A 15712-nucleotide genomic window follows, 5' to 3' on the forward strand; every position below is an offset into this window, starting at 1 on the left:
AGAAAATTGCTAAAAATAAAGCCTCTAACCTTTGTGAAAGGATAAAACCTTAGCACTTGAATGTAGAGATTTTTATGGTGTCAAGCTGTAGAGGACAAGCTGGAAATTGCTTGGTGCTTGACATGAAGTTGTCAAAAACTGCTGAAATCTGTTGCAGAACATCATAGCAGTACCTTCAATTTCTCAGTAAATATTCACGAGTCCTTGTTTCTTCTTCCAAAGCTTCATAAGCTTTAAGTGCTTCAAATAAAATGAAATCTTCCTTCACTGATTTATAATGCTCCTTGGGCCACAACATTTCCTCAAGACACTTTTCCTTTTCTATTTATTTAACTTTCAACATTTTTTTTCTTTTTTCTTTTGAGTGGCAAGGAGTGGCCGAGTGTGCATCTAGAGGGGTCAATTACGATGAAAATTGGTGAGATATAACATTAAAGGCGCATTCCTTGAAGGTGTTTTTCACTTCACTTTTGGTCTTGATTGGAGAAACATGCATTTGGAGGTGTTCTGTCACTTGAAACTTAATTAATTTACCAAAAGAATGTTTTGGAGTGTTGCATGCCAAGCCAAAACGTGCACTAGGAGTTCACTTGCCACTTGAAACTTGGGCATAACTAGTGAAGTATGTGCTTTTGGACACATTATCACTTTTTTTAAGACTTCGTAAAATTTCACTCTTTTTTGATACTCACCCGTAAAGTGAGTGCATGGAGTCACTTTGCCATTGTTGGACACCCAAAAGTGTACACTATATTACTTCATTCTAACACTTGGCTTGATGCACAATTCATACACTTCCTTGTAGATTATGCTAGTTTGAAAGATCCAATTTCATCTAGAGCTATTTGGAGGTTAAAATTGCCATCTATGCCTCACCATTAACCACACACCTTTGAATGGTTTAGTTTAGGTATTGAGAAGCGCTTCCTTCATTAATGTCACTTGATGTACACAAATAATGCTTTTCCAAGACGTTGTCTATTGTGGCATTGTGCCACTAGAGGTGTGTAATGTTTACTTGGGAAATTATATCTTTACCAATGTCATGCAATCTGTGAAGCAGAATCATAGAATTGATTCCATAGATGTGGGTTGACAGATAGTGCATAGCAGAAGTTGTTGGAACGTGTCCAGCATCTTCCCTTGGGATTAATGATATGGTTTAACAACCTCTTGTCAGATCCTCAACTGGGATGGTAGCAGTTTCCTAAACAGGTGCATCTTTTGGGAGAAACAACCAGCTCAACTCCCTTCAAGTGGTATTAGAGCGAGGTCACAGAATCCCCTCAGATAACACTAAGGTGGAAATTGTTGGATTGTGTCCACTGTCTTCCCTTGGGATTAATGGCATGGTTTAACAGCCTCCTATGAGATCCTTAACTAGGATGGTGGTAACGGTTTCTTGAATAGGTGCATCTTTTGGGAATAACAGCCAGCTCAACTCCTTTCAGAAGTAGTACCTAAGCATTCACTTATTCGTTAGTGCCAAGCAATGTAAGAAGGTGGTTAGTTCTAGCAAGAAGTTTTTTCTCTTGATGGTTAGATCTAAACATAATGACATCTGTATAGTACTGAGAACATTGAACCAAAAACTAATGGAAAATGAGAAATTTTTCCAATTCCAACTAAATTACATAAACATTATTTGGTAAGGCATACTATGGACCTAATACAATGACTACCTCTTTCTATGGGTTCCTTTACTATGTCTCATTCCTGGAGGATAAAGAGATAAAAGAACTTATTTGGGAACTTGTGAATTACAGACACATCTATCACAGCTTTCACATTGTAACAGCCTAATATTGCTTATGCCAAAGTAAGAAAAATAGAGTTTATGTATCTGGCACAAAGCCTTGAACTGGATTACGGTACAATTTAAGAATACAAGACCTACTAGACCAGCTCAGCCGACAAACTTCTTTACTAGGATAGATTTTAAACCAAGGTATCTTGAGATTAATGATGAATCTTCTAATAATCAGAAAATTGCATACATGGAAAAGATGGTTTTTATGTATTTGGCTTGACCATTGCTCCCATAACATTCATGTTGATGACGAATGAAATCTTAGTGTGCTTTACGATATCCTTTGTTATTGTCTACCTACGTAACATATCCATTTTTAGTAGAACATAAGAAGGATATTTGAATCGCACTCAACAAGTTCTCCACACTTTGTGGCACCACAAGTAGTATACAAATCTTGAAATGCTCGTTACTATGATGGATAAGTTGTTGATCCATATGGAGTACTGCAGCCCTGATCCCAATTTGTGTCATTCAAGAATTACTTACACTAAAGATTGTCACAAAACTTCTCAGTTTCTTGAAGTTGGCAAATTTATATAGGAAATTTGTACACGATTTCTCTCACATCACCTGGGCCTTTAATCAAGTCAGCAAAGGTGGTGGTAAGGAAAACATAAGCTGGTCAATTGTCGTAATAAAATCATTGAGGAATTGAAGTGCATATTTTGTTGCAAGCCAGTGCTTGTACTTGTACTACTTGATCTTGAAAAACCGTTTGAGATAGACATTTATGCATTTGAATATGCAGATGGAGCATTCCTTTTACGATTTAGTCATCAAGTTGTTTACCACAATTATTCTGTTATTGTCAAATTAAGAAAATAAATGACATATTTGTATGCCATTGTGACTCATGCAAACATGAAGCAACTTATATTATAAATGGTCTTCATATCCTCAACCATTCCACTTGAAAATCAGGCATAAGGGACTGTTAATATACTTCTCATGCAAACACAAAGCAACTTATATTATAAATGGTCTTCATATCCTCAACCATTCCACTTGAAAATCAGGCATAAGGGACTGTTAATATACTAACACATTGTTTGAATTTCCCTTTTTCAAGCCCTTCTCTCTTGACATATGTGAACATGAGACCAACAATTGAACGAAATTGTATCAGGCAGATTCAAACTTTTAAAAAATCTACCAAACCAAATTGCTACATGTAGGACAGACTTTTATATCATTAAGGACACTTCCTTGTACCACACAAATCACAAAAACAAAAATTGATAAGAACGGTTCACTTCAGGAAGGTTGCAAGTCATTTCGGAGTCAAAAAGACCTTTACTATAGTGGAAATGTACCTCGTTTGGCCAAATCTCAGTCTAGATATTGCATGTTAAATTAGAAATCATACCACTTGTTGGTGATAAACTATGTTTTATTTGCATAAGGAAATGTTTGCAATGCCCTATTGCAAGATCCTACTTTTTTGATATAGAGCATGCACTACCTCTGAGAAAGGTGGGGATAATACCTAACTTGATCTCCATCCTTAGCCATTGCAGAAGCTCTGTGCCAGTACTTCCACCTTTGTGATACATTCTAGGTGCAGCAGCAGAACCTTAGGCAACATATATCAATCCTTATTTCAACATGCCAACAAACACTGATCAAGTTATTGATACATGGGTCAAACTCACAAGGAATCAAGAGATGCTAATTTAGTAGATTATGAAGCTTGGTTGGGCACCTCATAAATGAAATTGGCACATTAAGGCTCATGTTACAGAACTCTTTCCCACCTCTTTCGACTTGCTGGAATTGGTAGGTGAATGATCCAGAAGGATCTAGAACTTCTATCATCTATTATTATTACAAGAGTACTCCATGGCAAGCTTGGTCCTCAACAGTAGCTCCATCAACGTCTTTAGAACATGTAGAAAAAAATGATATCACCAATTTGTTGTATCCTATGATAGATGGACACGCCCATGTGGTTTTTGGCCATTCCCATTGTCTTGACATTTTAGGGATGTGTGAATGTGTCAGAAACATCCCTGAGTTGCCCTTATCCCCCTTTCCTGTACGATAATGTCTTGGAAATGGGTGTCTGCTGTCTGGGGATGGTTGGTGATGCCAAGCAGGTGGAGATGTTCATAGACATCCCTGGCCATCCAAAACATAAGTACAATTAAAAAGAAAAAACACTCGGTCAAATGTTCTGAAATGGATATGTGATCAATTTTTGGATACTGATGTTCTTGGATGGCTGTCTGCTGTCTGGGGATGGTTGGGGACATCAAGCAGCTGGAGATGTACATAGACACACCCGGCCACCCAAAAACACAAGTACAATTAAAAAGAAAAAAAATCCAGTCAATTGTTCTGAAATGGATATGTGCTCAATTTGGGGATACTAGTGTACCATATTCAACCTCTTTATTAAAGAGTGGAACAAACATTTTGACTGCCTTTTTTAGATCTATGTCCATACACCACCATCTACCTTAAACTGTTATTCCTGCCATTGTTATAGTTACATCGAGAGGTGTTCTACTGTGGCATCATGGAGTTTTATTTTGTTACCGTGTACATAAAATCCAAAATACAGCCAACATATATTTAGGAAAAAAATTAAATTATAAAATAACTCAAAAGTAAAAAAAAAGCTCTTCGAATAAAATAAAGTAGCCAATCTAAATAAATATTACATTTTTTAAATAGTAAATAAAATAACTCCTAAGCAAATAAAATAACTATTAAAGTAAATAAAAATAGCTCTTCAAAATATAAACGAAGTAAACAATGTAAATAAAAGAAAATAATTCTTTGGGGGTTCTAAAGTAAAATAGTAAAATAATTCAAGACTGATATCATTTTGCATTTTTCAGATAGAGGCATTCAACAGTGGTATCAAGGAGTATCATGTTGTTTCCGTGTACATAAATAATTATAATAAACATAATATTTGTGATGCCCATTTAATAAGAAAAACTGAATAAATAAGTAAAATAAAATAACTTTTAAGTAAATAAAATAGTTCTAAAGTAAAATAAAATAACTTGAAATTGACATTTCATTGCATTTGTTAGATAGATGTACTTAAGATCTTAAGATTTCTAACTAGTACTATTACTAATGGCTGTGAATATAATGTGATAATGACTGAAAGTTGAAACCAAAAACTTATACAGTGTGGCAGAAAAAGGTTCATAAACTCAGTCATAATGTTTCCTGCTTTTTTGTATATCAGAGTTTTCAGTTCATTCATATACAATTTCTCTTTAAACACTTTGTGAGGACATCTGTTTAATATATATACTGCATAGATTTATGCTTCAGCCCTATTAACATGGGGTAGATTTAGGTCATTAACCATAGACTTAGTAGCCTCTATGATAGACTTGTTCTTCATTTCTGCGCCTCATTTTGTTGAGGGTTGTAAGATATGATTGGCACTTGCTTGAGCCCTGCATCTTTTTAAAAAGCGTCAACTCCTTGGAGTTATATTCACCTCCATTGTCAGACCTTAACACTTTAATTCTTCTACATGTCTGAATTTCCACAAGAGCTTTTTAATTCATGAAATATTCAAAAACCTCATTCGATTAAGTTCTTCATTGAAAAATCATCAATGAAGAAACATTGTAAATATTTTTAGCCAATGAAGCTGTTGACATGGATCCACAAGCATCTGAATATATCAGATCTAGAATGACTTTTAACTTGCTCACTGCAAGGAAAAACAATTTTGATTTGCTTGTCAAGTGCACAATACTTGCATATACCAGTCTTCTTTTACCTTAAGGTCAGGTAATCTATGTACTATATCCATCAAAAGAGGTAGAGCTCACACAATTGGTCTTTATCATGTAAAAAATGCTGTTTTCTTGATCGGATTGGGAATCAACCTATAAGGACCTCCTTTGTGAATACCTCTAGCCAATACTTGATTGGAATCTTGACTACAATTTCTGATGATAACTTGTTTATTATCAAATTTAGCCATACATCTCAAATCTGTCATGGCTGAAACTGAAAGTAAGTTCTTTGTTAATTGAGAAACATGAAGGACATCCTGAAGGTCATTAATATCCCTAGAAGGCATACAAAAATAAATAATTCCAGTCCTAGCAATAGGATATGTGGCATCATCGTCAAGCTCTACCTGTATAGTAGCTCCCCGCTCCTTAAGTATACTGAAAGTTTTATAATCCAATATTATGTGTCATAATGCTTCTCTGCCCACATACCATCCGACAATAGAAATGGTGCTAGTGGATAAGCATGAAATCAAGGAGATGGTAGTCTCAAGGTTGGATGGAAGCTCATCCACTGTTGAAGCTTTTGCATTCCTTGTAAATTGCTTCTGCTTCTGCTGTTGCTTGCCCCTTTCTCTTTTTCTCTTTCCCCTTTTCTTCTTAGGACATTGAAAAAAATGTTGGCCAAACAATTGTCACTTGAAACACTTGATATAGTTCAAATCTTTTTTCTCTTGTTGAGAAGAATTTGTATCTTGATGCTTCCTTTTGATCTTTTGTAGGTGCTTTCTTGTCACTTCTTTTCACATTCTCATGATTGTTTGGTTGTGACTATTTTCCAATATGACTAGAGTAGCTTTAACATTTGTTGTTTTCTTGAATAAAATCATCCCAAAGCTGCTCAAAAGTAGGAAGCTTCTCATGAGCAGAAACACCTTGAACAAATGATTCCTAGAATGTAGAAAACCCATTTAAGGCTATAGCTATCAACTCTTCATCCTCCACCTCAATCACAATTGCTGCAAGTTGGTCACGAGGTTTTATGAGCCTCATTAGGAAGGTGACCACCCTATTTGTGTCATTCATGCATGTGGCACTGAGTTTGTTCTTTAGCATCGTCTTACAAGAGATTTTCTTTACAACAATGTGAAGAATTGAATAATCTTTCATAGAATCCAAGATGAAATGCTTTGCCTTGGCCAACTTCTTGTTATCCTTAGCCAACTGAATAGGATCAGCTGGCGATGTTAACATGGTTACCACATAAACCCAAAGATCAACTTCCTTCAACAACAATTGCAACATGCACTTCTAAGGAGTAAAACTTGTAGCACCCTTTAGACTATTACACTCTTTTAGATAAAAGCTAGCCAAAGGAAAATTTGAAGCGCCTTTTTTAGGCAGAGGTTCTAATAACCTGAATAGGATATGCACTATAATTCTGAAATTAATTTTCTGAATTCTGCCCTAATTAAATGCAAACATATATATGGAACACATCTGAATCAAGATTATTCAGTCTGCTGCTACAAATCAGAAATTCTGAACATGCAATTACAATCAAATAGATAGGCCAAACATGCCCAAATACAACTCAGACCTATCAATAGGTTTGTACATACTAGAATGACATAGAATGATGCTTAAAACCCTTCTGGCAATATTTCAAACTGCGAAGATATAACTCTGAAACTCTACGAATCTCTCCAAACTGAACAATGAAGCGCAACTGTGATTTCTGAGATGAATTCACCAAGTGGGCTGATCTGGGTTTCTGTCCAAACAGCCAAAACCTCTAGGGTTTCCGTCCTAGGGTTTACTGAACCTGCAAGCTAAGCTCTCAAGGAAAAGTTTCTTTCAAAATAACAAGTCAAGAATGAATCCTCATTGCACTTTTTCCTCCTTTTATAATACTTTTCTTTTTCGAAAGTAATACTTCATTTTATTTCTCTTTTAATTTACTTTTCTCCTCAAAAGTGACTTTACTTTATAATTTGTAATTGACATTAATATAAAGTCACTTTATAAAATAAAGTATGTCTAGCTGCTAATTAATTAAATTTAAATAATCCCATAGGACTTAGGACTATTTAACATTTAATTAATTAATTATCACTTCAAGAAAAGGGGACATTACAGTCTTCCTACCCCAAGATTGCTTGTCCTCAAGCAATCACATGTATCAACTCTGCATTAAGCTCAAATATTCCAGTCAATACCTGGTTCCCAAATTAATCTAGGACCTTGGTATGTCTTCCCATGTGTATCTCCTTTAAGCTTCCACTGCTCCACTCTAATATAAACATCATTATGCCCAAAGTTGTGAAGCAACTCATCATGATTCCAATGAAGTAGTGCACCAAACATGCCAATGCCAGGATCCCAATTCAGCACGCTCTCGCACCAATGAAAAGTGGAGGAATAGATGTCCCTTATCATGCCACCAATGCCAAATGTCCATCTATATCTGAATGAGTTCCCATGGATATGAGAAATTATCATTACAAGTGCACAATCAATCATTTCAATCCACCATATGCTGCTGGAAATTCCACTCAAAATGATGGCGCAGGTACCTCTAATAACAAACGATGATGGAATCTCATCACCATACCAACCTCCAACAAAGGAAGAATGATCCCAATCTTTCCAAATCCTCCAACCACCTGCTGTCCTAAAGAACCAATTTGAAGTCTTTGTGATCAATAGTGTGAAACAACCATTGATCACCATTGTGAGAACTCTAACCCAATGAACTATGGCTGAAAATTGCATGCTCAAAAATGTAGAACAACCCTCTATCCTTGTGATGTAACTCAAAACCCAAAGGTTCGAACATGAAGTGCTACCGTCCTCTACATGCTCCATGATGTCTTCTTCATTAACCACATATACTCTCCAAGTGTGATCAAGGAATGATATTGTTATGTAACAAAGGTAAAGGTATAATGTCAAACCTTGTATGCAATGTGGTTCTTCAATTCTTATTACATGTTCTTGCATAACAACAAGATGAATGTAACCATGTAAAGATGGGAGATGGCTGATCATCAACATGAGACTCACCTTTATTTTGTATCTTCCAATGTTGCCTTCATATATGCTATCATAGGCTGCTGTCCCAAGGTGTGTGACAATCTGAGAACTCCTCTCAAGAGCTGTCAGACTTTCCACCTCAAGGCTGCTGTTATAAATCAGACCAGCAACTAAAGTGAAGGCAATGATGTTTGCATACCCATGCATGAGAAAGAAACCCATCTCATACACCTTACCTATCAAGTGAACGTGTCTCCATAAACTCCAATCCAACCCAATAACTGATGTAGACCCAGATAAATCTGAAAATGCAATGTACAACCATATAGGACAGCCACGCGTAAACCATGAATCCATGAAAATTATGTCTCAACCCAACCAATAAACAACTGTATAAGCATATGAAATAGGTGACAATTCCATAGTTGTATTGAAGTTGTCTCCATTAATACCCAAAGTCAAAGCATGAATGGTTGATCCACTAAACATATCACCCATAAAATCATGATACACCTCAATGAAATTGTCAACATCACAAATAGATTCATGCCCTTCTTCAACCGCTGGTAAATATCAGGTTCTTGGCAAATTGAGGTTTCAACCTTTACCTCATACTTATCTATCCACTCATGAATGTCTACCATGCTACACTTCTTGTCACCACTATCCTTCTTGGATTTGTGCACATGTGACATCACAAGATTGCTGTCCCGACTAAAAAAACTAGAACCTTTCCAAGGTGTCTTCATTGCTCTTTCTTGTATCTTTTCTGAGGGAAGATTGTTCCTCCATGAGTGCTGGTCTATGAGGTGTCTACTGCTGCAATAACATAAATTCCTAGCTGCTAAAGCTGATCTGTTTTTCATTACTAACCAACTCCATGGTGTAGTATGCAAAACAAACCAAACAATATCAAATTGTAAGATCTTCCTATTAGGCAATCTCTTAGTCTCTATAATCAGCTCTCTAAGACAATATGCCTCATCTGATCTTAACAAGTATTCCTCCAATGTAATCATGTGTACAAATCAAGGAATATCAAACTTACTAAGGGCAGTCATACCTTTCAAGCAGCTTACATCTATGAGCTCCTTCTTATGCACCTCATTGTTGATTGAACCTAAAGTTGTAGCACCTATCTCATGACTGAAATTTGCATCTTCATGTGAAAGTTTGCCCCACAGGTGTGGCTGCCTTAGAGAATTGTTTTCTTGATTTGCATTCAAAGTCCTGCCCCTCAAAATCAGCTACCTCCTTGACCTCTACTTCACCAAATTCCTCTTTTGAAGCGTTATGCCCCACCCAAGAGTCATGATGGCGTGATGCTGAAACAGAGATGGATTCCTTGAGTTCTTCGTGATGGGTTAGGTCTTTACAATCTGAAATAATGTTCTTTTCTACACACTCTTCCACATATTCTTCCTCAACCATAGATTGATCATTCAAATCATGCTGTGCTAGAAGTCTTTGATCCACAAAACCTTCATCTATATGAACAATGTCTCTTTCAACATTGCTTAAATCTGAATTTGTACCCATGGATACTATTTTGTAATCCTTATTAGTCACAAAATCCACATTTGTAGATGCATGTTCAAGTAACGGTTCTTGGAAAATTAATGTAGTGCTGTTATTATGCATAACCAAATCAGAATTATCTTCCTCCCTTTCAGCAGCATTACCATTGCTGCCACAAGTTTCATGTGCCTCTTCTTCAAATGAATTTTCAGCGTTGGAATGATCTTTATGCTCATCTTTAGTGACTCCAATGTGTTCATTGTTGTTATGCCTCTTATCCATCTTCTTAGCTTCTTCCTCCAAAAGCAATTTCTCAAACAATAATAACCTATCTGATTGATATTTTTGAAATGCTTGAAAGAAGTGATTCATACCATTCATAAACTTGTCCATATGTCGATCATTTCTTTGTGGACTTATACTATCCCTTCTATCCTTCCTTGGACTTGTTCCGCCTTTATCCATTGTTGTAACTTTTTTTACATCTGTTTTATGTGACGTTGATTTTGGAAGGAAAGTAGGTGGCAATCTTCCATCTATAATTCTACCCATTGTTGTGACCTTTTATAAACTTGTTGTATGTGGCTGAAACAACTGATTTCAAATTGACATGCAACTGATTAGAAGCAACATCCAACACTCAAAATCAACATGCAACTATCTGGGCAGTCGCCAAACTGACATGCAAGATCTGTTTAGTTGCCAAAACTAACATGCAAGTTCACTAAACTGACATGCAAGATCTGGGTAGTTTACAAATTGACATGCAAGTTCACCAAATTGACATGCACTAATCTGGGTATTCACCAAATTGACATGCAATGCTGAAACTCCAACAGGCTGGCAAGATCACTAGCTCTGATACCACTGTAATAACCCGAATAGTATATGCACTATAATTTTGAAAATAATTTCCTGAATTCTGCCCTAATTAAATGCAAACATATATATGGAACAAATCTGAATCAAGATTATTCAGTCTGCTGCTACAAATCAGAAATTCTGAACATGCAATTACAATCAAATAGATAAGCCAAACATGCCCAAATACAACTCAGACCTATCAATAGGTTTGCACATATCGGAATGACATAGAATGATGCTTAAAACCCTTCTGGCAATATTTCAAATTGCGAAGATATAACTCTGAAACTCTATGAATTTCTCCAAACTGAACAATGAAGCGCAACTGTGAATTCTAAAATGAATTCACCAAGTGGTCTGATCTGGGTTTTCGTCCAAACAGCCAAAACTTGTAGGGTTTCCATCCTAGGGTTTATTGAACCTGCAAGCTAAGCTCTCAAGCTCTCAAGGAAAAGTTTCTTTCAAAATAACAAGTCAACAATGAATCCTCATTGCACTTTTTCCTCCTTTTATAATACTTTTCCTTTTCGAAAGTAATACTTCATTTTATTTCTCTTTTAATTTACTTTTCTCCTCAAAAGTGACTTTACTTTATAATTTGTAATTGACATTAATATAAAGTCACTTTATAAAATAAAGTATGTCCAGCTGCTAATTAATTAAATTTAAATAATCCCATAGGACTTATGACTATTTCACATTTAATTAATTAATTATCACTCGAAGAAAAGGGGACATTACAGAGATTGAAACTAGTCATATTTGCAGCTGCTAGAATTTGCTGAAATTAAATAGATTAACTGAAACAAATTATATCAGGAAGCTATCATAGGGTTAGATCAATACTTCAAACATAGGAGCAAGTAGGGCATCACACCCTACAACCTTTCACATGTCCTAGATACTTTAATCTTTGAAGTAAGAAACTGCAGTCTTCCTTCAACTGCTGCTCACAGGCAGCAACATATGGCATAGTTCAAATTGGGATACGAGTAAATGAATAAGGTTAAGGATACCACAATGAGATTCCTCAATGGGGACTTTCTTGTATAAATATTCTTAACAAGTAAGTATATTGATTGGTTTTAATTCATAAGCAACTGTGTTGATCTCTTCGTATTGCCATTGCTTATTGAAATCAAATTCTAATTTATTGTTACCAATAATGCTTTTATTCATGACTAGAATTTCATTGTGAGCTATAGGAAAGTGTAGTCATGTAGGATGTTCAACTTTGTGTTTGCTTCTGGCAGATAGAGGCAATATTTGGAGGCAAGGCTTCTGCTGAAATGCGAGAGGCGGCCTTAAGTTTGACAAAGAGATTAGCACAAACCGCCCAAGATACGTTTGGTGATTTTGAAGAAGCAGTTGAGAAGGATGCCACAAAAACTTCTATATTGGATGGAACGGTCCATCCTTTGACAAGTTATGTTATCAATTATGTGAAGTTCTTATTTGAGTAAGTCCTATAAGAATTTTTTCATTTTTTACCTTTAGAAATTATTCCTATGTTTTGATAGTATGATGACAATTTATAAAGTTAATTATCTGTGTTTTTTATCCTCTTATATGTTGTGTTTAATTCAAAATATTCTGATATATATGTGAATCATCTAGAGTGTCTTTGAAATTTGATGATGTCTTTGAAAGCAGATTGATATGGTTTAGGGTTATTTTGTGAGTCTTTGATTATTTTGTAAGCACTTGCATATAAAAATAGAGGAATACAATTTTGTAACATATGATCATGTTTTTATTTAGGAAATTGCTCCTGGTTAAAACCTGGGCCTAAATATAAAGTTAATCCTGAGCGGAAATGAAATAAATTTGTTTCTAATGGTATTTGTTATATGTGGAAATTCAGTAACAATGAACTTACAGTGAGGAAGATCATTATTTGACTTATTTTTTAGTGCTTGCTAATCAATGTTACATCATCATTTCTGCATACCAGTCATTGAGTGAGTTTATATCATACTTAATTGAAATAGTGTGCTCCTAAAGTGGAGTTGTGATAGATTTAACTAATCTGTTTTACCATTTAAAATATGCATGCTAGAAAATGGACATCAGAAATTGTTTCTTCAAATATGGCTGATTACATAATATGAGGTGCTATTACAAGCAGGACTAATTGATATTGCTTAGTTTTTATTACTCATTTAGTTGTTTGGATCAGGGTTAAGCCTATTTTATACATGTTTGGGATTTTGAAGCATATTCATTGCATTTACATTTTATGTTCAAATATTTTTTATTGCATTGCTCTTGAAATTTAATACTAGAATATTCAGGAGGGTTTTTAATGTTGTAGTCACAGGAGTTTCCTGTCGTTATTCTTAAGTATGCTTCATTGTATTAACAAGGGTTGTGTTGTACATGTTTATTAAAATAGATGTATGGAAGAATCTTCGGAACACCCTATCAGGATTATTGCATACAAGAACTGCAGTGGCAGATGATTGATATTTACTTGTTCTTAATGTTTATGTTATTGTTGACAGTAATTACACAAGTTTGTGAGGATTTGCACATCTTGCCTACTTTCCATTGCCAATCATACAAATCTAGCCAATGATGTAGATTTGATACTCACTGCTGTACTCTCATCTTTATTTCACTGCTGTTCTCTTTCCTTCCTCACAATTGTTTTCCTTTCGTCTTAAGTATGGAAACAATCATACAAATCTAGCTATGTCAATGATGTAGATTTGATGCTCTCATCTTTATTTCACTGTTGTTCTCTTCCCTTCCTCACAATTGTTTTCCTTTTGTCTTCTTCCTCAAAGTATGGAAACAATCTTACAAATCTAGCTATGTCAATGATGTAGATTTGATGCTCTCATCTTTATTTCACTGCTGTTCTCTTCCCTTCCTTACAATTGTTTTCCTTTTGTCTTCTTCCTCAAAGTATGGAAAATAGCAAAATGAGTTCTTTCTTTTCCTTTAGTTGCTAGTGTGGTTTTTTTAGGTTTAGGGTTGGTGTAAATGGTGCGGAGGTCCTTGTGGGCCCTATTGTCATTTTATGACACCCTTGGTCCATTAGCGAGCACTGATCAGAGATATGTTCCATGGACTAGCGCTGCCTCAGTTGGTCAAGGACAAAACCAATGGAATCACGAAATGTTAAGTGTTATCTTGTCAGGAGGTGGCTTTGGGCCTTCCCTTTCTGACCCCGAAAATCTGGACCTCCTTTCCTCCCTTTCCTCCTCCCCTTTTGAACACCGGAATACCAAAACCTCGGAATTCTAGACCCCCTTTACTCCCTTTTCTCCTTTCCTTTCGAATCTCGAAACCTCGGAATTCCAGACCTCTTTCCTTTCCTCCTTTCTTTTCGGACCCTGGAACCCTGGAATTCCAGATCTCCTTTCCTCCCTTTCCCTCCTTCCCTTTCAGATCCTTGAAATTTCGGACCTCCTTTCCTCCCTTTCCTCCTTCCCTTTTGGACCTCGGAATTCTAGACCTCTTGTCCTCCCCTTCCTCCCCTTTCGCACCCCAGAATTTTGGACCTCCTTTCCTCCCTTTCCTCTCATTCCTCCGGACTGTGGTGTTCTCTATCCTCTCCTCTTGCAACATTTTCTTGAGGGTTTGACTTGCGACATTTCCAGATGATGTGATCAACACTCAAGGCTCTTAATGCTCCACCAACCCCCGCAACTTGTTCATTCATGGAGCTATAGGGGCACATTTAACATTTTTGTAGGATTACCATCAATTGGAGTCCAAGGCCTTGCTTATTTATGGTTACTAGATGGCCTTCATGTCGGGTCTGCAGGCTCTGACTTTGGAATGTCAGACAATCCACCTTCTAGAAGTACTTCTCTTCTTGGGATTGCCTTGTTAGGGTATGGCTAGGTTGCTTGCACGCACAACCATGTCAAATCTGTGCAATTCCTTGCCTTCTCGGACTGACATTCCTTTGAGCACACCAGGGTCAAGGTTTCCCCTCCTTGACCATTGGTATCTGCTCTGTGATCAGTTTGCTATATATAGGCTATTAAGTTTCATTGTAAAGGGTATTCTCCTTGTTGGCTTGAGCTACTCTTTGCTCTTTCACTTCTCTTGAAGATTTGTATACTTTCTTGTATTTCTGCAACTGTAAGTTTGGCTTGAAAATGAATTGAAATCATCATTGTTGCCTCTATTCAACTTATGCGTGTTGTGTATGTTTTCTTACCTTCATTATAAGTGTATGTTTGGTGGCTTTTTCTCATGTATATGCTATGTTAACTTGTTTTTGAGTGCAACTTGTGGGAAACCTTTCTCGCCTTTTGACATTCAACGAATCCTAACCTCCATACGTGCATTTGATGTCATTCATGCAATTGAAGTTTGTGCATCCCCACGGTAAGAGGAACATTTCTTATCTTGGTGCATCACCTCCTTTCTTTTTAGCTTCTCCTTCTTCTCTTTTCCTCTACAAGTTGTTAGAATAGGTCTAGAAGTAGAATTTGAAGTGTTTGGTTGGTTCAACACTGCAACTAGATTGAGAAAGAAGACGGGCTTCTCTAGAGATTCAACCTCTTGCACAAGGTCCCACATTTTGGGGTTGTTTCCATGTTTCACAAGGATGCTGGGTTGATAGCTCAGCAAGGGTGCAAACTTTTGTGACAACAGTCCCCTTGATCTCTCTCTTTTTTTAATGCAAATTGCATTTTATGTTGACTATGATGTAGGAAATGACTAATCACTGCTGCCATACTAAATAAGTGTCTTGGAAGTATTTTTGATATCTATTATCTTTTGATGATTGGGGATGGTGGGGGGA

General features: G+C 36.3%; 1 protein-coding gene across 1 annotated transcript in view; it reads left to right on the top strand.

Annotated features, from left to right (window-relative positions):
• The window catches only part of LOC131065114 (exocyst complex component EXO70A1), a 53636-nt gene that overhangs the window by 21434 nt on the left and 16490 nt on the right, over positions 1-15712 (top strand). The window contains exon 7 of the mRNA XM_057999527.2: positions 12198-12403. Coding sequence (XP_057855510.2) covers positions 12198-12403 — 206 coding nt within the window. The remainder of the gene's footprint in view (positions 1-12197; positions 12404-15712) is intronic.

The sequence above is a fragment of the Cryptomeria japonica genome, chromosome 11, assembly GCF_030272615.1.
Source record: "Cryptomeria japonica chromosome 11, Sugi_1.0, whole genome shotgun sequence".
Classification (NCBI taxonomy): domain Eukaryota; kingdom Viridiplantae; phylum Streptophyta; class Pinopsida; order Cupressales; family Cupressaceae; genus Cryptomeria; species Cryptomeria japonica.